Here is a 20,856-nt window from a genome sequence, read left to right as displayed (position 1 = left end):
CCGTCTCCATGGAGACACTTCCGGGAGCCGCTACGGCGGCCGCGGGCAGACGAAACACCGCGGGCCGCGCCCGTTCCCCCCCCCCCCCCCCCCCCCCCCCACGCGTGTAGGGCCGGGCCTGCGTGGGGGGACGAGGCTCCCTGCTTCGGCCGGGAGAGAGGGTAATGCCACCCCAAGGCGGCCCGGCCGGGCCCCCCGCTTGGGTGGGCACCCCAGTGCCACGGGGAGCCGGGTCCCCTTGCCCCGAGTCTGGGGGCGCACCCATCCGGGGGGGGGGCTGTGCTGCCGTAGGGCCAGGCACAAGGGGCCCGGGTCCCCTCCCCGACACCCCCCCCCCCCCCCCCCCCCCCCCAAAAACCCGCTTTAGACCCCCAGGACCACGAGCGTCCCTGGGGCCGGCCACGGTGGCACCTGCAGCACGGAAGGGGGTCCGTGCCCTGCACCCAGGGGTGGCTGCCCCTGTCCTGGAGCGGGGACAGGGACAGCGCTGGCAGTGCCACCACCCCCCCCAGGCCACGCCACGTGGCCATGCTGCCATCTAGCGACACCGAGCACGGCTCATCGTTGGGGGGGGACGACGACGACGGGGGACACGGACAGCCCCCCCCTACGCCAGCCAGCGCCCAGCGTCGTCCTGCACCGGGGGGCGGGCAGCGATGGGGCAGGACCCCCACGCAGGAACCACAGCGCCCAGCCCACAGACCCGGCCTCACCCTGCTGCCACGCCGATATCGGGGGGTACGTGCCCCCCCCCCCCCCCTTCCCCGTTCCCGGTACCCCCCCACCCCCCCCCCTTGTCTTCGTGCGGGCTGTTCGCGGGTGCCGGCGGCGGTCCCAGCCGGTTCGGCGACTGTTTCCCCAGGGCACGGGGCTTCTTCCCGCCCCGGGGCAGCCGCGCCGCGCCCGGGGGCCGCGCACACCGCCCGCCCGGGCCAGCTGTGCGGGGCCCGCGCCAGCTGTGCGGCACCGGGACAGATGTGCGGGGCGTGCAACGCCTGCCACGCGCGCGCCGCGCCCCTTCCCCCCCCGCGCCGGCATGCAGCGCCCCGCGCGCGTGCGGCACCCGACGCCCACGCGCACGCCGCCCCGCGCACGCGCGCGCAGCAGGAATAAGCGCAACCGCCCCGCGCACGCCCGCGACCAGCGCGCGGGTGCGGCGCCGCGCACGCGTGCCCGCAGCGCCCCGCGCGTACAGGCGCCCGCCCCCCCCCCCCGCGCGCGGGGAGGCGTGGCCCGCCGGCAGGCGTGGCCCGCCAGCAGGCGTGGCCCGCGCCGCCCCGCCCCTTCGGCCCCGCCCGCCCCGCCGCGCGCCCCGCGCCGCCGGTAGCTGGGCGCGATGGGCCCGGGCTGGCGGGCGCCCTCGGCGGCGCTGGTGGGCGGCAGCGTGGCGGTCTTCGGGGCGCTGCGGCGGGCGGCGCGGGCCCTGCCCCAGCCCGCCGCCGTGCGGAGCCGCCCCGGCCGCGCCTGGCGCTGGCGGAACCTCCTCGTTTCTTTCGCACACTCCGTGCTGGCCGGGCTATGGGCCCTCTTCAGGTACCGGGCACCGAGGCGGGGAGGGACGGCGCGCACCCTGCGACCGGGGCTCCGGGTTCCCGTGGGAGCACGACTCCGGGCGCTGCCCTCAGGGGAGGAGGCGCGGGGCTCGGGGGTCCCCCTGTCCCCCATCCCAGCACCCTGCCTGGGCGCCCAGGCTGACCCCCTTCCTCCTCTCCTCACCCCCAGCCTCTGGCACTCCCCGGAGCTGCTCTCCGACATCCAGGACGGCTACAGCATCTCAGGGCACCTGCTGGTCTGCTTCTCCTCAGGTAAGGAGCCAGGCAGGGCGATGGCGGCGGCCACCCCGCCAGGCTCTGCCCACTCCCTTCTTCAGCCTCGCGCGGCACACTGGCCCGGGATGATCATGGGCTGGGTGACTCTCCGTGCCTCCTGCTTTGATCACGAGCACGGAGCCCGCAGGCTGCCAGCCCCCGGGGCCCAGCCGTCTCTCCACGCTCAGCCGGGGCGGAGGCGTTTCCGACGCCTGGAGCACGGTCACGCCACCCTCCTCCTCCTTGCTGCTCCCCCTTACCGCAGTGGGTGACGATGCACAAGCCAGACCCCCCCTCAACGCTCTCTCCCTCATCCCGCAGGCTACTTCATCCACGACAGCCTTGACATCATCTTCAACCACCAGTCCCGCTCCTCCTGGGAGTACCTGGTGCACCATGCCATGGTGAGTACGGCCCCAGGGAGACAAAGGGCCAGCACGGGGCGGGGGGGGGGGGCTACCACGCACCCCAGGGCTCAGCCCATGCAGGTTTCGTGTGCTACGGCAGGGCAAGCCAGAGCCCTTCCCTCCGCCTCACCCTGGCTGCCAGGTAGGCTGCGCATCAACAAGGCGAGGGCGCCTGGCAGGGCAGGACACTTGCCAGCATCGGCTCCGAGCACCGGGAGCCAGACAGGCTGCTGTGCCGGGCGAGGGAAGAGCCGGAGGCTGGTCCCAGCTCCCCGCGCAGGGAGGTGTAACTGGTCCCGGGGGAACTGGCTCTCCAGACTGGTTTTCCCTTGGCCCAGGTGCTTGGGGGGGCTGCTGGGATCTCCGGGTGGGAGGAGCAGCACCGCGTATGCCCAAACCTTGGTGGGGGAAGGACTCGCCTCCCCCAGGGCGAGGAGAGCTGACCCTGCTGTGTCCCCTCCCACTCCTAGGCCATCTCTGCCTTCGTCTCGCTCATCATCACAGGCCGTTTCCTGGTGGCGGCGATACTGCTGCTGCTGGTGGAGGTGAGCAACATCTTCCTCACCGTCCGCATGCTGCTGAAGATGAGCAATGTGCCTTCCCCGGCGCTCTACGAGGCCAACAAGTACGTCAACCTGGTGATGTACTTCGCCTTCCGCCTGGCACCCCAGGCTTACCTCACCTGGTACTTCCTCCGCTACGTGGAGGTGCAGGGCCAGGGTGCCTTCCTCACTGCCAACCTCCTGCTGCTCGACGCCATGATTCTCATGTACTTCTCCCGACTCCTCCGCTCCGATTTTTTCCCCTCCCTGCGCAAGGGCTCTGCAGGGAGAGATGTGGATGGTGAGAAGTTTCTGATAGACTGAGATGTGCGCGCCGAGGGGGACCCAGGCTCCGGCTCCTGGAGGTCTTGGCCTCTCCAAACCTGCTCTGATGTGCCTTAGGGCTCGCTCCCTGGCCCCGGGCCCTGCCTTCACCCGCTCTGCTGCCTAAAAGCGCTTCCCTGCTGGACCAGCCCGACAGCCTCGCCGAGCCGCGGGGATGCCGCCGAAGCCAGGGGCACAGCTGATGGAAAAGCAGCCCAAGCCGGCTTCCGCGCAGGCAGCTGGAGGGCCAGAGGTGGCTGTGTTTCACAGCTGATGGCCTGAGAGGGTTGTGAGGGAAGGGACGAGTCCCTCCCGTGGTGATGTTGGGTGTTACGTGCATTAAAATCGGTCTGTTTACTGCTGCCGCAGCACGCCTGGGCTGGCTTTTCTGTGGGGCAGAGCAGCGTCAGGGGGAGGATGGGTGGGGGACAGGGCCATGGGAAAGGATGTGCCCCTGTTCCCAGTGGAGGACAGCTGGCAGTCCTCGGGGAGGGAGAGGGCACGCTTCTGCCGCTCACTTTGTTCTAGGGACCCTCCAGGGATGCGCTCAAGTCTGCTGGGTCCTGCCAGCCCAGCTGCACCACGCTGAGCCTTGAGTAGCAAGACCCCATCTCTCCCACGGATGGGTCCCTCCCCTCCTCCTCACTCATCTGCTCTTCCAGAGACCCAGGGCTGTGCAGGGAGCAGGGGAAGGGAGCCAGGAGAGGTACCGAGCCTTGCTGCAGTCCCTGACCTGCCTGTCTCCAGCCTGGCGGCAAGGAGCCTGGCTGGGCTGCATGACTCACCCGGCAGCCACGTGAAGTGGAGCTGGCATGGGAAAGCCGTGTGAGGCCACGGGCTCTTCCTGGAAGACTGCCGCATGCTTGCATCCCCCCAGAGCGATCTTCACCAGCATAGCACAGCTCCAGCCCCCTGCGAGCGTGCTGGGCCCTCTCCCGCAGCGGCAGGACCAGGCTGCCTCCAGCAGCACCCCCCCCCCCGCAGAGCAGCAGGAGGAGAGAGGGGGTTCAGCTCCCCAGGAGAGCGGGGCCAGAACCGGCCCAGCCGGTCCTGTGGAGCCCCAGAGCATCGGGAAGGCAAATCCTGCTGACGTGACAGCCCTGGGATTGCACTGGACTGGCAGAAAGTCGTGGGGTTTGGAGGGACTCCTGCCCAGCCCCTGCTCCAGGGCAGGATCTGTCCTACCAACCCCACCGCCAGCTCAGCTCGGGCAGAGACAGGCGCTGCGGTTGAAATAAGGAGGTGATTAAGTGGAAGCAGTAGGCGATCACCCTCCCTCCAGAGAGGTGGGAAACACCCCACAGGGCCCGGACCCTGCCAGGGCTCCCCCGGCATGCACCGGCACCGTGGCGGGCACAGGGGGTGCGTGCTGGGAACAGCCTGGCGGCCGGAGCGGTGACATGATACTTGGGACGCTGCATGGGCAGGGACCTACACCAGCTTCAAACCCGCCGCCTCACCCCCTCCTCGCCCGAAGCGGAGCTCAGCAGCCCCGTGCCGAGCCGCGGGGAGCCCCGGCAGGGCACAGCCTTACCCTCAGCAGCACATCCCAACAGTAACGCATCTTCCCAGCTGCGGCTTAAGCCCTATGGCCTCTATGCACCGACTCCATCTGCAAATACCCCACACAATCAAGCCCAAATCTTAAGTTTCCCCTCGCCCCAATCACGGCACCTTTCCTCTTGTCTCTCTGCACGGACCAGACACGGCTCTACCCCAGCAGGTCACAGGCTCAGGGGGACCAGCCCACGCTCCCACCGCCCTTCCAGCAGCGTAGAAGGGTCAGGCATGACAAAGCTTCCCAAAGCAGGGAGCCCGGCTCCCCACCACTGCCCTCCTGGCTTCTAGCCAGAGCATCTCCCAGCAGCGCGGCGCTGGCCGGGCTGGGGCAGCTGTGGGTCGGGCCGGCTGCCAGCCCAGAGGGAGAAGCAAGCGCAGGGAAGTGAAGTGCCAGACGGCAGCAGCTGCCGGGCTAAGCTGAGGCAGGGTCAGGGCAGACTGCAAGTCATGCTGATGTGAAAGCCCTCCCCAGCCTCCACGCTGCGGCACGTACCTGCACAGAGCCCCTGCTGCTGCTCATCCCCTTCCCAGGCTGCGCCCAGGCCAAGGGCAGGAGGTTGGGTTGGTGCCCTCAACCCCACAGGCCGGCGGGAACATCAGACCCAACGCCAGGAGGGAGCGGGGCTGTCCCAGGTCCTCGCACCACCGAGCAGCAGGGCCATGTGTCACAGGCAGGGAAGGCTGCCTGTTGTTCAGCCTTACCCAGCCCCGCACAGCTCGCCAACAGCCCTCGCTCTCCGAGTTTCAAGCCCCTGACCCAGGCTTGGACAGGGCAAGGGGCGAGAGCCTGGGCTCTGGCCTGCGCCCAGGGTGCCAGCAGAGCTCTGCACAGCACCCGCGGATCAGGAGGGACCGGCATCCATGGAAGCCACAGTTTCTCCGGGCAGTTTCTCACCCCTTACAGCAGGGAGGGAGCATCTCCCGCCTCCCCTCCCAGCCGAGCACACCACAGGGTCCCGGGAGAAGAGGGGGGGTGCTTCCAGGCAGCCCCCACTTCCAACCCCAGCTTTCAGAAGCAGGCTGACAGCAGCCAAGGTCTGCCCGCACGAAGACGAGCGCGCAGGCTTTGCGATACCCAGAGCCACCCTCCTCAGACAGGGCCGAGGGCGTGATGGCAGCTGGCCTCTCCCACACCACCGCCGCAGCCCCCGCTCCTCCCCAGCGGACGCGTACAGCCGCTCCGCAGCCTGCCCCGCTGCCTCCGCATCGCCCTCCCATTGCAGGCAGCTTGCGGTGTACCCGGCAGATCCAGCTGCACTTCCCCAGCCCCTGGAGCTGGGAGCACCAGGTGAAGAATCTCAAGCCAAGGGCCAACACAGCCCAGCGCAGATCTTTACCCCGCAGTCCCGAAAACGGCGGTAATTGGGACACAGCTCCCCCTTTCTACCCGCCACCATCCTTCACCCGTGTTCAAACCACCGCCCCGGGACTCCGCCACCCTCTGCAAGAGGCTCGAAGGAACTCAGTGTCCCACCGCCCAAGAGCTCAATTACCCCGATCAATATTTGGTCACGGCTTTCACCATCTCAGTCAAGTGTAACCACGTACTTTAGATCAAGTACCCCTAAAGGCTTATCCGTACTTCACCGCCATCCCCTGCTCACCCAGCACTCCACGCTCTTGTGACTCTCCAAGCGCTCTGAAAAGCCGGTTTCGTCTACAAATTTGAGGGAGCAAAAACCGCCGCGGCAGGAACAGCAGCTAGTTTGGAAACAGCCCTGATGAGGGCCGTGAACCCCGTGAGGTCACAGGCAACGTAACAGGAACGGTGTCAGGCAAACCAGGCTGCGATTCACACGCTGCAGCGCGGGGAGTCGGGATCACGCAGAAAAAAAAAACCACCACACAAAGCCCCTGCGAGGGCATTAGCTTGAGGGCTTCGTCAAGTGAAGCTTGCAGCATAAGCAAATAGCTGATACACTCAGAAAATGGTGCGACACTCCGCTCGTGCCAGATCCGAACCAGAAACAGGTTTTTGTTGCCGTCACTACCCACCTCCGGGCACTCATCAGCCTGTGGTGCGCTCCAGAAGGAAGCTATGTAGGACACCGAGAACACCGATCACAAACGCGCGCTAATTACACAGGGGAACAAAATGCAGGAGGATACCAGCGGTCTCGGGTAAACAGAGGTATTTGAGATTCGGGGCAGTGTCACCTCACGTTTACCGACAGCCGAGGGAACAGGTCAGTGATGCAGGAGACCCTGGGGTGGGGCTCTCCCAGAGCAGTCAGCTCTGCCCACCTAGTACCAGGCTACAGCAGGCGGGAGGAACCCCGTTACTGAAAGGAAGCCCCAAAAGTTTCCTGGGCGCTCTCTTTCGCATGGGCCACGCTGTCACAAAACACAAGAGCCCCTCAGTGGTGTCACAGGGTTTATTAGTCCTTGGTAGATGCAGTTTAGATGATTCCAATCTGGAAAGAAGCAAAGCACGTTAAAACAGACGTTACGGAGGGAGAAAGGCAGAGCCTCCACCACAGACATCACTGCCAGGGCTGCAGCTCCCCGGGATTCCTCTCCTCCAAGGACAGGCTTCTTCCTCCCAGACCCGCTCAAGTGCCTTACACGAACTGCTTTAAACATTTACTCCACGGTGACCCCTGTGCTAACCCACAGCCGCGTTCCCCTGCTCCAATACGTACCCACCACCGCCTCCTGTCGACCTCAACCACGCCGCGGACTAAACTGCCTGCTGTTTCCAGCCGCCTGCGTGGCGGAAACCCCTCCTTCACCCAGGCCGGCAGCGCAGCAGTGCCCCTGCCCCTGCCCTAACGGTGCCCCTGGCATCATTTCCCGCTGTTAAGTGAGCTGCCAACAGCGCTGGCCAAGAACGCCGTTAGGATGAACGCCCTGTCAACCCAGAAGCTGCAGGGCAGTTTCTGCATCCTCCCCGCTAATACTCTGGAGCTCTCGTAGTCCTGTGGAGTGGAGCCCCTCCCTGGAGGAGCTGAAGAACAGCAGCAATTCCCTCTCAGTAGCTTTTCCCACCTAACCTCACGATCTTCCAGGCAGAATCGCGTTTTGCTAGACAATGGGGTCTTGCCTCTGAACACTCAGATCCCGTCTAACTTCAGGGACACTCCACAGGAGTGCCGCCGCGCTTGAAGCGCAAGTACCTCATCACCTGTACGCCAGGAAGAACAACCGGGCGCAGGAGATACAAGACAACGGGAGCTGCAAAGCTTCAAAGATTTCTCACCTTGTTGGCTACATCCAGCGCATCATAATCCGGAGCCAGTCGGACGTAAGCCTTCTTCTCCCCGTCAGGCCTAGAGAGGAACAGGAGGCATCAGTACAGAGGCACACAACTCCTCCCACCCGCTCCACGTTCCTGCTATAGCAGTGTGCATCAGTGGTTCCTTTGGAAACATCACTTTACTCAGTGGTAAAACACGTTCACATCACTTGCACAGGACTCCCTGGGTGTTAGAAGAGCTCCCCGATGAAGCCGACCCTCTGGTCTGCCAACATTTCCCACTTCCACTAAGATGTGCTCAGTCACAAGTTGCATTTCTCAAAACTTTAACACTGAAAACGCTACGGAGCTTCATCCCACACCTCCCGAGAGTACCCACAACTGCTGAAACTCACACGCGTTCCCGTTTTCTGCTAAAAGCCACTGCGGGCTCTTGAAGCATCTCACACCCACCAGCGACCTCTTCTCCCCCTCTTCTCACCTAATCAATGTGTTGACCTTGGCCACATCGATATCGTACAGCTTCTTGACAGCCTGTTTGATCTGGTGCTTGTTTGCCTTGACATCGACGATGAACACCAGAGTATTGTTATCCTCTATCTTCTTCATCGCTGACTCTGTAGTCAAAGGGAACTTGATAATGGCGTAATGGTCCAGCCTGCAGGGGAGAGACACCGTGGTTAAAGGCTGGCAGACACCATCGATGCACTTCAGGGGCTTTCATAATACCACGGCTACCATCTAAGAAAGTCTGGGGTGCATCAGTAGCCAGAAAAGTTCTAATCACAAACTCTCAGGCTTTGGTCGCTTGAAATCATCACCTGCACCCCAAACACCCCCCCCCAGCGCAGCACCCTGGCAAGGTCTCACCCCAGGACCTGCAGCGGGGCACAGGTCCCCAACGCCAGCCCAAGCACAGGGCTGCTCCCACCCCGCAAGCCCTGCAGCAGGGCAGAGCCCAACACCCCACACGTACTTGTTTCTCCGTGGGGCGCTCTTCCGGGGGTACTTGGGCTGCCGCCGCAGTCGCAGGGTCTTGGGCCTGCGGAAGGTGGGCGATGTGCGGATCTTCTTCTTCTTGTGGCTGTGGACCCCCTTCAGGACGGCCTTCTTGGCCTTCAGCGCCTTAGCCTTTGCCTCTGTCTTCGGAGGCACAGCTATGACGACAGCTCAGTCAGCACAACCAGGATCTGTAGCACCAGTATATGCTCCCCTGCCTGCCCTAACGGGCCATGGCTTACCCTGTCACGCAACTCAATGAACGGGACCTCTCCAAGCGGCCCATGCTCCCTCATCCAACCAAGACCAACCCCAAAACGCCCAACGGGGCTGAAGTTTCCCCCTTCCCCCCCCAAGAAACCAGTTTCCCATCGCACCAGCGGACAGCGGCTTTCATTCCCTCCCCACCTCCCTCACCCCCCACAGACCCCAGGAGTCCCAGCACCGAGGTCGGGGCCCACCCTCCCTCAGATAACCGGGCTGGGCCCGCCGGTGCAGGCCTCTCCCGCCACCTCCACGTGCCCGCGCCCAGCAACCGGGCTGCAGCCCTCCCTCACCCCCCACAACGCTCAGCCCGCCCGCCCCGCGTACACCCGTACCTCGGGGGACGCCTCAGCACGACCCCCGCCACCCCACAGACCCCCGCCGCCCCAAGCCCTCACCCTCCTTCTTCGCCTTGGGCGCCATCTTGGCCAGGCGGAAGCCGAAAGGGGCCGCCCGCTCCGCACCGCACGGGCTTATAGCCCCAAATCTCGCGAGAGTTTCCCCCCATTGGCCCCTCCCAACTCTCGCGGCGCCGCGGGACCCGCCGGGAATGGTAGTACTCCTTGTCTGTCTCTTCTGCGCATGCGCATATGCCCCCCCCCGCCGCCGCCCCGCGGGGCCTCATGGGAGTTGTAGTCCTTCGCGCCGCCCCCCTCCCCCCGCCGCTGCCCCGACGGCGGGGGACCGGGATGAGCCCCGGTGTGTGGGGGGATTACCGGGGTTCCGACGCGTGGGCAGCACCGCAGTGGCCCAGGCCCGAGGACCGGCGTCCTGGCCCCTCCTCCGCCCCTCCGGGGGCGGAGGAGGGGCCAGGACGCCGGTTCCTCCGGGGCTGGGCGTGCAGCGCCGAGCACCGCTACCGGAGCCGGGAGGTTCGCGGTAACGGGGACACCCCACCCCCCCACACCCCCATTCCCCCGCGGAGGGGACCGGGACGGGGCGGGGAGGGCTTTGCCGTGGACCGGGATGCGGCGGGGGGACGTGCTTTGGGGACGGTGGGGACTGTGCACGGACGACACGGGGTTGGGGGGGGGGGGAACGGGTCGAGACGGGGACAGACAGGCACACGCGGGGACGTGGGGGACCGGTGGGACGCAGAGATGGTCACGCTCGGGGAGATGGGGACGGGTGGGACGTGGGGACAGCCACACACGGGGACGTGGGGACCGGCGGGACAGGGGGATGGCCGTGCACTGGGATGGCACACTCGGGATGTGGGGACAGCCGGGACACGGGGACAGCGGTACCCCGGGGTGCAGGGAGGTGGGGATGGCTGGGACGTGGGGACAGCTGTATCCCGGGGTGCGGGGACAGCCACGCTTGGGGACACGGGGGATGGCTGGGACATGGGGACAGCCATACGCTGGGATGGCACAGTTGGGATGTGGGGGTGGCTGGGACACGGGGACAGCTGGGACGTGGGGTCAGCTGCACCCCGGAGCCTGGGGACAGCCACACTCGGGGATCTCGGCGTGGCTGGGACATGGGGACAGACATGCTTGGGGACGCAGGGACAGCCGTATTCCGGGATGCTGTGCATGGGGACGTGGGGACAGCTGGGACACGGGGACATCGCCGCTCCCTGCTCCCTCTGTCCCCAGGCCTCACGGTGGCCCTCGGCCCGTCCCCGCTCCCCCCGGCCACCCAGCCCGCCCCGGCGGCCCCACGGGACGATGAACATGCTGGCTCCGGTCCGCAGGGACAGGGTCATCGCCGACCTGCCCCCGGTGAGCGGGGGGGACACACGGGCCCGCGGGTGGCCTCGCTGAGCCCCGTGGTCACACCGGGGTCCCCCTTTGCACCCCCCCCCCCAGTGTTTTCGGAAGGAGGCCGCCCTGCACGCCCGCCCCGCCTTCCACCCCACGGTGGCCAGCGCCTGCCAGGAGCAGCGGACGGGCACCGTGGGGTGAGTCCAAGGCGATTCGGGGACCCCACCCCAGGGCTTGGGGGGGGGGGGAGGGGGGGCAATGAGGGGCCCACGGCCCCGCCAGCCCCGGACGGGGGTCCCCGGCACGGGCGCCGCGTGGCTGCCGGCGCTGCCCGTGTGCCGAGCCCTGCGTCACGGCGCAGGAATGCGGCGCGGGGGGGAAACGGGGGTCCGGGCTGGGCTGTGGCTGGCAGCGGGGCGGGAGAACCGGGCTCCAGGGCGCTGTCGGACACGGGGGGCTGCGGAGTGATGCCCCTCCACCCCATGAACCCGCCTGCCTGTGGGGCCGGCTGGGGGGAGGCAGGCGGGGACCCCCCCACCCCGCTAAGCGGCCACGCGTCCCCCTGCCCTGCAGGTTCAAGATCTCCAAGATCATCGTGGTGGGGGACCTCTCGGTGGGGAAGACTTGCCTGATCAACCGGTAACGGGACCCTCCCCCTGGAGAGGGTCTGCGGGGGGGGGGGGGCAGGGGAAGAGACCCCCGCCAAAGGGCAGCAGCACCTTGGGCTGAGCCCGACTCTGGACAGACTCTGGTGCTGGGCATCTCCTGGGAGGAGGGGCACTGAGCCCCAGGGGTGGGGCGTGGGGGGACCAGGGGCTGCTGACACCCATCTCTGCCCCCCCACCCCCCACCCCACCCCCAGCTTTTGCAAGGACACCTTCGACAAGAACTACAAGGCGACCATCGGGGTGGATTTCGAGATGGAGCGGTTTGAGGTGCTGGGGGTGCCCTTCAGCCTGCAGCTGTGAGTAGGCGCCAGCCCCCTCCCCGCGCAGCCCTGCGGCCCCCCCCCTCACCTCCCGCACCCCCCCCCCAGGTGGGACACGGCCGGCCAGGAGCGCTTCAAGTGCATCGCCTCCACCTACTACCGGGGAGCACAAGGTGAGGTCCCCACCACGTCCCACCCCAACGGCTGTCCTCATCCCCATCTCACCCCTCTTCCCCCCCCCCCCCAGCCATCGTCATCGTCTTCGATGTCAACGACGTGGCGTCCCTGGACCACACGCGGTAGGTGACACGCAGCCAAGGGGCTCAGGTGGGACTGGGGACGAGCGTGGGGGGCGGTGGGGCTGGATGGAGAAGCAGGAGCTGGGCAGCAGGGCACGGGGCTGCTGGCAACGCTGCAGCGTGCGAGCGAGAGGGTCCTGCTTGGCCGTGAGCCACCGGCCGGTGACAGTGGCCCCAACAGGCAGTGGCTGGCTGACGCCCTGAAGGAGAATGACCCATCCAACGTGATCCTCTTCTTGGTGGGCTCCAAGAAGGACCTGAGCGTGAGTGCGTCCCCCTTCGCGCGGGCTCCCTGCGCCCTGGCTCCGGGGGGGGGGGGGGGTCATCCCCGCCACCCACCCACCCCTCCGGCTTGGTTGGCAGACGCCGGCGCAGTACAGCCTGATGGAGAAGGATGCTCTGAAGGTGGCCCAGGAGATGCAGGCGGAGTACTGGGCTGTCTCCTCGCTCACTGGTGGGTCCCTGGCCGGGCAGGGGGGTTGCGGGACCCCGGGGTCCGGCCGGGCAAGGGGACACTCAGGGGGTCTCGTCCCGCGGGGCAGGGGAGAACGTGCGGGATTTCTTCTTCCGCGTGGCGGCGCTGACCTTTGAGAGCAGCGTGCTGGCCGAGCTGGAGCGCAGCAGCACCCGCAAGATCGGCGACACCGTGCGTGAGTACCCCCGGCCGGTCCCGCGCGGGTGCCTCCCCCTTACCCCCACCCCCCACCCCCCCTCCCACCCCTCTGTCCCTCCAGGGATCAGCAGCAACGAGAGCGACCTGTACCTGTCGACACCCCGCAAGAAACCCAAGTGCTGCCAGTGAGGGGGCAGCCCCCGGCCCCCCCCTGCGCTCACGCCTCTGGACCAAAGAGGGGCGGCCCCGGCCGGCCCCGAGGAGCTGCCCCCGGCCCCCCCGGCCCCCAACCTGCCCGGGTACCCACAGCCGGGGCGGGCAGGAGCACCCGTGCGGCTCCCTTAGCTATGCAAACCCAGGTACCACTTGCAGGGGGAGATGCCCCCGGGCTCCCATTTGTCTTAATAAAACCTTTTTTATGCTTTTTAAGAAAGGCGTGGGGCTGGGGGCCAGGGCGGGCTGCGGCTCCCCCTGCCCCCGGGCGCAGCCCTCCAGGCTTGCGGGCAGGCAGGAGGATGGAGGCAGGGGAGGATGTCTGCCGCCGAGGAGGGGTGAGCATCTCGGGTACGGTGAAAGCCAAACCGGGTGGTGGATGCCCCGGGCATCCCTGCCCTGAAGAGCAGGCAGCCCTGCGCCCCATGGGGGGGACATGTGGGGTGCCAGCCCCCCGTCAGTCCCAGCTGAACTGGTGGCGGTCAAAGCGGGGCTGCAGGCCCGGGGGGACGCAGTGGGCACACTTGTAGCGCTCCCGGATCCACCGCCCGCCCTCGCTGTCCTCGATGCAGATGGCAGCGATGCCTGCGGGACAAGAGGTGGGGCTCAGCGCCGGTCACCTCAGGGTACAGGGACAGTGCTCCCACTGCACCCATGGGTGCACCCCGGGGTGCCCCAGTACCTCCCCTCCTACCTGCCACAACCCCCCCCAGCCGCTCCACCAGCTGGATGGCTGCTCGCATGGTGCCCCCGGTTTCGACCCACTGGTCCACGAGGAGGATGCGCAGACCTGGGAGGGGGCAGAGGCTGCGGCTGAGTGCCCGGTGCCCGGTGCCCGGTCCCCGTGCTGGCAGCTCCCCCCCCCGCCACGATGGGAGCACCCTGCCGGCTCACCTGGCGAGATGGCATCGGTGCGGACCTCCATCACCTTCTCTCGGCCCGAGTAGTCGGTGTAGGGCTGTGCCAGTGTCTGCACACAGAGGTGCCCGGCTTTGCGGATAGCCAGGAAGCCTTTCTGCAGCGTGGCGGCGGCGGCAGCGCCTGGGGGTGGGCATGGCACCGTCAGGCCCCGCGGGGACGAGGGACGGGGTCCCTGGGCTCACCCGCATTCCCACTCACCCAGGATGAAGCCCATGGCGTCGATACCAGCCACCATGTCGATGGGGTCTCCCTGGAAGGGCTGCAGCAGGTCAGCCATGCAGTCCTGCAGGCCCTGGGGAGAGAGCGGAGGTGCTGGGTGCCCGCAGCCCATCATGGGCATCTGCAGCCCGTGTGCCGGTGCCCGTGGGCACGGCCGGGTGCCCTGACAGCCCCGCGGAGCTGCAGCCCACCCGGGCACCCCCGAGGGTGCCCTCCACCCCAGGCACTGTGTACTTGCGGGTGGCAGTAGAGCCGAGAGGGGTCCAGCCAGGCGTAGTTGGGACCCTTGACGTTGGGGGCCATCAGTGCCAGGTACCAGCCCTTCTCTCGGGCGGCGGGGACGTGGCACAGGTCCATGCGCAAGGCCCACAGGTGCTGCGAGCACTGAGCATGTAATGGAGGTGAGATTCCCCACCGGCAGTCCCCGCAGGGCTCCCCGCGGCTCGGTGCCCCCCACCCTCCCCATCCACACCCCCTCCCCCACCCCACCCCCCCCCCCGCAACGTGGACACCCTGGGGTCCCAGCGCGCCCGGGTCAGCTCCGTACCTGGGTCCCAGCGGCAAGGCTGAGCCGAGCGGGACCGTCATGGGGAGCGTCACAGACAGCAACAGCTGAGCGGGGGCAGCCCCTGCGGCACTGGGCCCCCGCCAGCAGCCTCGGCCAGCTGGGCCCTGGGCCTGTGCCAGGCGGGAGCCCTGCCCGCGGGCCGGCGATGTGCCCCCACCGGGCTCTGCTGTCCCGGCCAGACAGTTGCGTGGTGGGGAGCACTGGGGCTGGGGGCATTCGCACCCCGCGCGGGTGTCCCCAGCACCCAGCCGCCTGCACCAGCGGTGCCAGGGCATGGCGCGGGCGGCACAGCGCCCGAGGCACCCCATGGGTGCAAGGGCCAGCAAACCAGGGCGATGGTCAGGGTGCAGCCCCGCAGCCTGCGGGGCCTTGGGCAGCGCGGGGACTTTCTGAGGCCGCGCATGTCCCCGTTGGGGTGTCCGGGCGCCGTCCTGCCCCGCCGAGCGCTGGCTCCCTCGGCCGCCCAGCGCGCCAGATCCGCGTCCGGATTGTCAATGGGCTCCGTGGGCAGGGGAGCCAGCCAAGGGGGGCGAGCCCTGGCAGCCGTGCTGGGAGCCGCCGGGTGCCTGTGGGCTGCCAGCCCCGGCTGGGCACGGGGCACCGGGGCTGCCCCTGTGAAAGGCACCGGGGAGCACCCGTGGGGCGGGCGGCGGGGAGCATCCTTCTCCCGTCGGGGGCCGCTGCGGGGCCGGGGGCCGTGCGGGGGCCGGTGCGTCACGGGGCGGGCGCGTTGGGGCCGGCGCGTTACCGGCCCCGGCACATCACCCCACCGGCTGCCACAGCAACGGGGCCCGGCCCCACCGGGAGGGGTAACCCCTTCCCCGCGGGCTGCGGGCCCGGGATGCGCGGCGGCTCCGGGGAGCGGCTCCAGCATCCCGGCTCTCCGGGACCCTCCGCACGGTGCCGTGCCGAGCCGTGTCGTGCCGTGTCGTGCCGTGCCGTGCCGTGCCGTGCCGTGCCGTGCCGTGGCGAGCCGCCCCGCGTGGGCGGGCTGCGCGGCGCTATAAGGCGGCCCCACGGCGGCGAGCGGCGCGGTGCCATGTGCGCCCCGGGGCTGCTCTGCCGCCTCCTCCTCCTCCTCCTCCTCCTCCTCCTCCTCCTCCTCCTGCTGGCAGCCGTCCCCGGTGCGGCCCCCGTCCCCGGAGCGGCCCCGCCGGGACGGCCCCGCGCCCGCCGCGGGCTCACCTACCCCGGGACGCTGTGGTGCGGCGCGGGCAGCAACGCGGATGCCTACGAGCAGCTGGGTAAGGGCGGCGGGGCCGCTACTACCTGTCCCCTCCATCCCATCCCATCCCATCCCATCCCATCCCGTCCCATCCCATCCCATCCCCAGCCCGGTGCTGCTCCACCCCAGCCCAGTCCCAGTTCCCGTCCCAGTGCTGGGTCAGTCCCCGTCAATCCTAGCCCAGTCCCATCCCAGTGCTCGTCCACTCAAGTCCCCATCCCCGTGCTAGTTCAATCCCTGCCTGTCCCAGTTCAGTCCCCACCCCAGTGCCAGTCCAGTCCCAGTTCACCTCTGTCTAGTCCCCATCCTGGTGCTGGTCCATCCTGGTCCACCCTCTGTCCCCAGCCTGATCCCTGGTCCATCCTGCTCCCATTCTGGTCCCCATCCCAGTGCTGGTCCAACCTGGTCCAGTCCTGGTCCCCATCCTAATCCCAGCCTAGACCCAGTCTCATCCCCACTGTGGTGCTGGTGCAGCCCCAGTCCCCATCCCTGTGCCAGCCTCGGCCCCATCCAAGTGCCGGTTCAGTCCCAGCCCCAACCCAGCCCAGCATGATTCCAGTCCTGTCTCAGTCCAATCTAATTCTGATCCCAATCCTAGCCCAGCTCAGCTCCAGTCCAGCCCTGATCCCAAGCCCACCTACCCCCAGCCCATGCGTGCAGGCCCCCCCCAGCCCTGCCTGCACCCTGTGCATCCCTGCAGGGGAGCACCGGGACACGGACTGGTGCTGCCGGGACCATGACCACTGCCAGCATGTCATCCACCCCTTCACCGCCCGCTATGGGTACCGCAACCTGCGCTGGCACACCATCAGCCACTGCGACTGCGACCGCAGGTGAGTGGCCCCACGCCCGGCCGTGCCCTGCAGCATCCCTCCATCCCGGGGGGTCCCAGCCCCTCCGGCAGCCCCTCCTGCCCCCCCTCACCACGGCTCTGCCCCGCGGCAGGTTGAAGGAGTGCCTGCGGCGGGTGAACGACACGGCCTCACGGGTGGTGGGCCAGGCCTTCTTCAACGTCATCCAGGTGCCCTGCTTCGAGTTCACCTACAAGGAAGAGTGCGTGGAGCCCTACCTCTATGTCTGGTGAGTGCCCCCCGCTGGAGGGACCGTCCCCCCGCTCGGCCCCACTGGGGCTCGCCTCACCCCATGCCTCCTCACTCTCTGCAGGTGCAAGGCGTACAACACAGTGGCCATCGCGGTGCCCAGGGAGCCGGTGCTGTACGAGTTCGGTGGGGAGCTCATTGACCGGGCAGCGAGGCCCGGGGGGGTCCCTCTGAGCCTCCCGTGGAGCAGCGGGGGCGGAGGAGCCGTCCCAGTGGAGCATCACGTGCCCGCCCACCCGCTGTCCCCCCCAAAGGCAGCCAAGAAAGAGAGGAAGGGGAAGAAGAAAGACAAGAAAAAGAAGGGGAAAGGTTTGAAAAAGAAAGGCCCTTCCCAAAACGGGGAGCCGAGCCGTTCCGCAGCCGCTGCCCTCACTGGGCAGGACCCACAGGCCCCACTGCTGGACTTGGGGAAAGCAGCCAACACCGTCCTGAGTGATGCCCCGGCGCGGGAGGGCTTGGGCAGGGAGTCGTCCCCGGCCCCCCCATCCCCAGTCCCTACTGCCAGCGGGAAGAGAAGGAGGAAGGAGAGAAACAGAAAGAAGAGGCTGAAAAGCAAAGCTGAGGCAGAGCCTGCGCGAGAGCCCTGACTCCCCCCTCGCGGGTCTTGGCTGTGAAATAAAGTTGGTCGCTCGAGCAGATGGCGCAGCCTTGGCCCCATCTCCGTGGGGAGAAGGGATCGCACCGGGGGCAGCATCCAGGGGAAATCCCGGGGCTGATCCCACTTGCGGGGCGGCGGGAGGGGAAGCACCTGGAGCCGGGTGGGTATTGAGTGGGTTTGAGCTGTTCCTCACCGCTCCCACCCGTCTCATGTCATTTTCCTGGGCACCAGGGACAGCGAGTTGCTGCTCTGGCTGGGGACACAGCTCCCGTCCCCACGCCAGCACGGGGCAGAGCCCCGATTTTAGCTCCCCTGCTACAGAGGGTTGAGCTCCAGCTCCCCAGGGATGTATTTCTCCGGAGGACCAGTTAATGAATTGCACCATCCCAGCTCCCTCCTCTGCTTAACCCGCTGCCTTTTCCCAGGCTGGGAGAAGCACCGACTCCTTCCCCAGCCCCCAGCAATGGCAGCGAGCAGCAGGGGCTGCTTTGGGAGGAGTGGGGTGGCCTTGTCCCTCCCCGGAGGCTCCTCAAACACTGTACAAGAGCTCTTTGGAGTGGGACAATAGAAGCTTTTCCAGCCCTGGGACAAAGGCAGACGCTGCCCGGGGAGAGGCAGGGGCAGGGCAAGCTGCCCGTGTCCCTGCCCAGGGGATGGTGATCGCAGCCCGACTTGTTCCCCTGGCTGATAACTGGGCTCCTGTAGCGAAGAGTTTGAGGGCAGCACCCAGAGATGGGGCACTACCACCAGCTCCTGCAAAGTGCTTCCGAGTGAGGAGTGTCCCCTCTCCTGCTCGGCGAGGCCGGTAGAAAGATCTTCCCGCACCAGCACCAAATTCCAGAATCGGAAAAAGCTGGTGCGACAGGAGCCGAGCGCTGTCCCCTGTTTTGCCATGACACAGCCTTGGGAGATCACGACAGCACCGAGGCCCGGAGAGCAGAGCTGCCCTGTGCAGACCCCGCTGTTCCCAGAGGAGCGTGCGGTGCAATCCCTAATCCCTGAAATAAACAGACCACAAGAGCCCAGGGGGGAAATACCAAGGTTGTAGCGAGACATCACACCCTCCTGAGCACTGCTAACGGGTGCAAAGTCCTTGCGGCAGCCACAGGGTCACCGCAGGAAGCACGGACATGTGGCATGCGGGCAGCTTCCCAAAAGTAGAATTTTTATTGACGGTAAGGGAAAACTAAAAACAAAGACAGCCAAAAAGGAGCTGACAACGCACAACTAGCCCTTCCCCGTAGGGGTCCGACACATCCCCGGTAAGGAGCTGCTCCCAGTCAAATTCCCGTCATACAGAGTTTCATAAAATAAAAAAATAGCGTAAGGTTAGTACACCTGCAACCTACGGCAGCCGCGGGCCCCGGAGCATGGTCCTCCGGCCTGGCCCGCGCGGTTGCAGGGGAGGAACACGACTGTGTCAGCCCCCCGGTACTGCTGAGGAGATGGCGCGGAAGCCAGGACCCGCATTTCTCTGTGGAAACAGCTTTGCTTTGTCTCCCGGGTTGCTGCCATTCTTCAGGAGCATTTACATGCAAAAAAGACCTTTGTTTCTTAAGATCTGCTGTTCTTGCTCATTTCCTAGCGAGAAGAGGCTAACCAGGAGCACTTGGAGGGAACAAAGACTCTGCTTCCATAGAAAATCCCCTACTAACAAAGCAGGAGAGAGGAAAGTGTGTGCAGCAGGAACTTTCCAGTTCAGAAATGGCTCTCGGCGCTGGCAGTCGCTCTGCAGTACTGCAGCGGGCTGCTTCTGACACGACCGAAGTCATCTGCGTTATCTGCCCCCCTCCCAGGCCCCCCAGTACCTCTCCCAGGCAGAGAGACACGGGCCTCCAGGAGGTGCCTCGGATGTCGGTGTGATGTCTCTATACGACACATTCAAAACAAAACATTATTCTTTATCAGCTCAACAGAAATCAGCTTCTCTGTGAAAGTTTCAGCACACAGAGGGCAACTCCAAGCGACAAAGGAAGAAGGAGCATCGGCTTTCACCACTGAACTCTGCTTCTAAGCAAATCCATTGCTAAGAGGAGAGGGCAGGCAGGCAGCACAGGGTGCAGGCAGAAAACCTCTCAACTAGCGTTCAGTAGAAACACTATTTATTCACCCCCTCTTGGTTACAACTGGGCAGGATTAAGCGGGTATGGAGGAGGATGCCATGCACTCCCGGCTGCTTCGCGTTCTCCCACCACAGGAGCGGCTGCTCTTGCAGCGTTTTAGCCCACACGTCTGTCCCGCGCTCGGGAAAGCTGCCGTCGGCCGGCACTTTGCTTTGCAGTCTGATCTTTAAAAAAAAAAAAAAAAAAAAAAAAAAAAAAAAATCAAAACTAAATAAATATTGTTCCAAAAGAAGCCAGAGGAGAGAGCAAGCCTTCGGAACGACAGCTGCGTTTCTCTCCGGCGAGACCCCAAGCCCCAGAGCTGCTGTTCTAGACCCCTACGAACACAGCTGGGGGTTGGCACAGGCTCCGCAGAGCCTGTTACACACGAAAACACGGAGCAAACAACAACAGAAACTTTTTGAGAACTCCGGTTTGCTTGTCACAACCCCTGTGTGACTTTCCTTTGTGCTCTCAGGACGAGGTGACAGTCAGGGTTTGGGAGAATCCAAATGAAACAGGCTCACTCCAGGCCGATGGTCTGCACTTTCAGCTACGTTTGCTTCCTGGTCTTTGCGGTGAAAGCAGACTGCCGTGCATGTACAAGGACAGACTCGTTTGACCTCGTAATTACTTTGCCGAGCTTCCAAAGTGGTGAACCAGGGCCTGGAACGCAGAGGGTGCTGCAGCGCCCCTTCCTATGATATATTTTTTTATATATATATAGTATATATATTTAGACCAGCCCTGCCAAGTCTATTCATTCGCTCAGGTGCACGTCACCAAGAGTCATTTCCCACCATCTCACGACGTATAAAACAGGAGTTATGTGGCTAAGGGAAGGGAAGTTGTTTTCAACTGTTCGCTCTCCCTTCCCCTTCCTAGAGAAGAGAGCAGAGGTTACGGGTCAGGTCCAGCACGGCCTATCGATCCATCTCATCCAGCAGTGGCGTGGCGTCCCCGGCGATGGACATGGGCGTGCTCTCGATCATGGGGCTGGGAGACGGGCGAGGAGTCAACCTCTGCTTCTGTTTCCTCCGTTCAGCCTCCTTCTCCTGGAGCCACTGCTCGGCCATCTTCCCCCAGTCGATCGCAGCGTGACTGTTGGTCCTGCAACGACACGGGCAGAAGGTGAGACATGTTAGCTGCCCTCCCTCCCCAAGGGTCCCATGCAGGAAGGCGCAAGGTAACCCCACCGTGCCGGTTCCACAAAAAAAAAAAAATTTAAAAAAAAAAAATCAACAAAAGCAATCAAGAGGGG

At 65.8% G+C, this 20,856-nt stretch overlaps 6 protein-coding genes and 2 non-coding genes across 10 annotated transcripts in view; 3 read left to right on the top strand and 5 right to left on the bottom strand.

Annotated features, from left to right (window-relative positions):
• Positions 1–1,336: 1,336 nt before the first annotated feature.
• On the top strand, positions 1,337–3,449 carry TLCD1 (TLC domain containing 1). The gene is made up of 4 exons (XM_076354358.1): positions 1,337–1,533; positions 1,723–1,805; positions 2,130–2,212; positions 2,686–3,449. Exons 1-4 carry the CDS (start codon positions 1,337–1,339, stop codon positions 3,079–3,081), a joined length of 759 nt encoding a protein of 252 aa, XP_076210473.1. The 3' UTR covers positions 3,082–3,449.
• Positions 3,450–7,002: 3,553 nt separating this feature from the next.
• Positions 7,003–9,579, bottom strand: RPL23A (ribosomal protein L23a). The gene is made up of 5 exons (XM_076354553.1): positions 9,499–9,579; positions 8,814–8,994; positions 8,319–8,495; positions 7,841–7,910; positions 7,003–7,055 (listed from the first exon to the last, which is right to left on the bottom strand). Exons 1-5 carry the CDS (start codon positions 9,521–9,523, stop codon positions 7,041–7,043), a joined length of 468 nt encoding a protein of 155 aa, XP_076210668.1. The 5' UTR covers positions 9,524–9,579; the 3' UTR covers positions 7,003–7,040.
• On the bottom strand, positions 7,986–8,052 carry LOC143168529 (small nucleolar RNA SNORD42). The gene has a single exon (XR_012996740.1). It is a non-coding gene; the product is annotated as a small nucleolar RNA SNORD42 (small nucleolar RNA).
• Positions 8,593–8,665, bottom strand: LOC143168518 (small nucleolar RNA Z17). The gene has a single exon (XR_012996729.1). It is a non-coding gene; the product is annotated as a small nucleolar RNA Z17 (small nucleolar RNA).
• Positions 9,580–10,708: 1,129 nt separating the features above from the next.
• On the top strand, positions 10,709–12,911 carry RAB34 (RAB34, member RAS oncogene family). Its single transcript, XM_076354355.1, has 10 exons — positions 10,709–10,827; positions 10,915–11,006; positions 11,383–11,448; positions 11,672–11,773; positions 11,846–11,910; positions 11,985–12,036; positions 12,218–12,299; positions 12,400–12,490; positions 12,579–12,686; positions 12,771–12,911. The coding sequence occupies exons 1-10, from the start codon at positions 10,774–10,776 to the stop codon at positions 12,836–12,838; spliced, it is 780 nt and encodes a 259-aa protein (XP_076210470.1). The 5' UTR covers positions 10,709–10,773; the 3' UTR covers positions 12,839–12,911.
• Positions 12,912–13,044: 133 nt separating this feature from the next.
• On the bottom strand, positions 13,045–14,613 carry LOC143168175 (adenine phosphoribosyltransferase-like). The gene is made up of 6 exons (XM_076354356.1): positions 14,550–14,613; positions 14,237–14,386; positions 13,982–14,075; positions 13,757–13,903; positions 13,557–13,652; positions 13,045–13,447 (listed from the first exon to the last, which is right to left on the bottom strand). The coding sequence occupies exons 2-6, from the start codon at positions 14,357–14,359 to the stop codon at positions 13,320–13,322; spliced, it is 588 nt and encodes a 195-aa protein (XP_076210471.1). The 5' UTR covers positions 14,360–14,386; positions 14,550–14,613; the 3' UTR covers positions 13,045–13,319.
• A 948-nt stretch (positions 14,614–15,561) lies between these two features.
• On the top strand, positions 15,562–17,533 carry PROCA1 (protein interacting with cyclin A1). Of its 2 annotated transcripts, none has more exons than XM_076354479.1 (4): positions 15,562–15,814; positions 16,496–16,628; positions 16,741–16,875; positions 16,960–17,533. In XM_076354479.1, exons 1-4 carry the CDS (start codon positions 15,610–15,612, stop codon positions 17,480–17,482), a joined length of 996 nt encoding a protein of 331 aa, XP_076210594.1. In that variant the 5' UTR covers positions 15,562–15,609; the 3' UTR covers positions 17,483–17,533. The 2 variants fall into 2 exon arrangements, with proteins under 2 accessions (XP_076210594.1, XP_076210595.1); XM_076354480.1 differs by having other exon boundaries at positions 15,728–15,814; positions 16,456–16,628.
• A 1,108-nt stretch (positions 17,534–18,641) lies between these two features.
• Positions 18,642–20,856, bottom strand: part of SUPT6H (SPT6 homolog, histone chaperone and transcription elongation factor) — a 30,599-nt gene continuing 28,384 nt past the window's right edge. For both annotated transcript variants that reach the window (XM_076354957.1, XM_076354958.1), the window contains exon 37: positions 18,642–20,705. In XM_076354957.1, coding sequence (XP_076211072.1) covers positions 20,519–20,705 — 187 coding nt within the window. In that variant the 3' untranslated portion in view covers positions 18,642–20,518. The remainder of the gene's footprint in view (positions 20,706–20,856) is intronic.

Source organism: Aptenodytes patagonicus, chromosome 17 (assembly GCF_965638725.1).
Source record: "Aptenodytes patagonicus chromosome 17, bAptPat1.pri.cur, whole genome shotgun sequence".
Lineage (NCBI taxonomy): Eukaryota > Metazoa > Chordata > Aves > Sphenisciformes > Spheniscidae > Aptenodytes > Aptenodytes patagonicus.
Note: the sequence above shows the minus strand (reverse complement) of the source record. Positions and strands in the feature narration are given on the sequence as shown.

Excerpts from the sequence above, each read along its gene's own strand:
- TLCD1 (XM_076354358.1), top strand. The coding sequence starts at position 1,337 with ATGGGCCCGGGCTGGCGGGCGCCCTCGGCGGCGCTGGTGGGCGGCAGC. Across the intron at positions 1,806-2,129 it reads GCTGGTCTGCTTCTCCTCAG|GCTACTTCATCCACGACAGC; the intron begins GTAAGGAGCCAG and ends CTCATCCCGCAG. Across the intron at positions 2,213-2,685 it reads ACCTGGTGCACCATGCCATG|GCCATCTCTGCCTTCGTCTC; the intron begins GTGAGTACGGCC and ends TCCCACTCCTAG.
- RAB34 (XM_076354355.1), top strand. The coding sequence starts at position 10,774 with ATGAACATGCTGGCTCCGGTCCGCAGGGACAGGGTCATCGCCGACCTG. Across the intron at positions 10,828-10,914 it reads TCATCGCCGACCTGCCCCCG|TGTTTTCGGAAGGAGGCCGC; the intron begins GTGAGCGGGGGG and ends CCCCCCCCCCAG. Across the intron at positions 11,007-11,382 it reads CAGCGGACGGGCACCGTGGG|GTTCAAGATCTCCAAGATCA; the intron begins GTGAGTCCAAGG and ends CCTGCCCTGCAG.
- LOC143168175 (XM_076354356.1), bottom strand. The coding sequence starts at position 14,359 with ATGGACCTGTGCCACGTCCCCGCCGCCCGAGAGAAGGGCTGGTACCTG. Across the intron at positions 14,076-14,236 it reads GGCTCTACTGCCACCCGCAA|GGCCTGCAGGACTGCATGGC; the intron begins GTACACAGTGCC and ends CTCTCTCCCCAG. Across the intron at positions 13,904-13,981 it reads CGCCATGGGCTTCATCCTGG|GCGCTGCCGCCGCCGCCACG; the intron begins GTGAGTGGGAAT and ends GCCCACCCCCAG.
- RPL23A (XM_076354553.1), bottom strand. The coding sequence starts at position 9,523 with ATGGCGCCCAAGGCGAAGAAGGAGG. Across the intron at positions 8,496-8,813 it reads AGCGCCCCACGGAGAAACAA|GCTGGACCATTACGCCATTA; the intron begins GTACGTGTGGGG and ends TCTCCCCTGCAG. Across the intron at positions 7,911-8,318 it reads AAGGTCAACACATTGATTAG|GCCTGACGGGGAGAAGAAGG; the intron begins GTGAGAAGAGGG and ends GTTCCTCTCTAG.
- PROCA1 (XM_076354479.1), top strand. The coding sequence starts at position 15,610 with ATGTGCGCCCCGGGGCTGCTCTGCCGCCTCCTCCTCCTCCTCCTCCTC. Across the intron at positions 15,815-16,495 it reads GGATGCCTACGAGCAGCTGG|GGGAGCACCGGGACACGGAC; the intron begins GTAAGGGCGGCG and ends GCATCCCTGCAG. Across the intron at positions 16,876-16,959 it reads GAGCCCTACCTCTATGTCTG|GTGCAAGGCGTACAACACAG; the intron begins GTGAGTGCCCCC and ends CACTCTCTGCAG.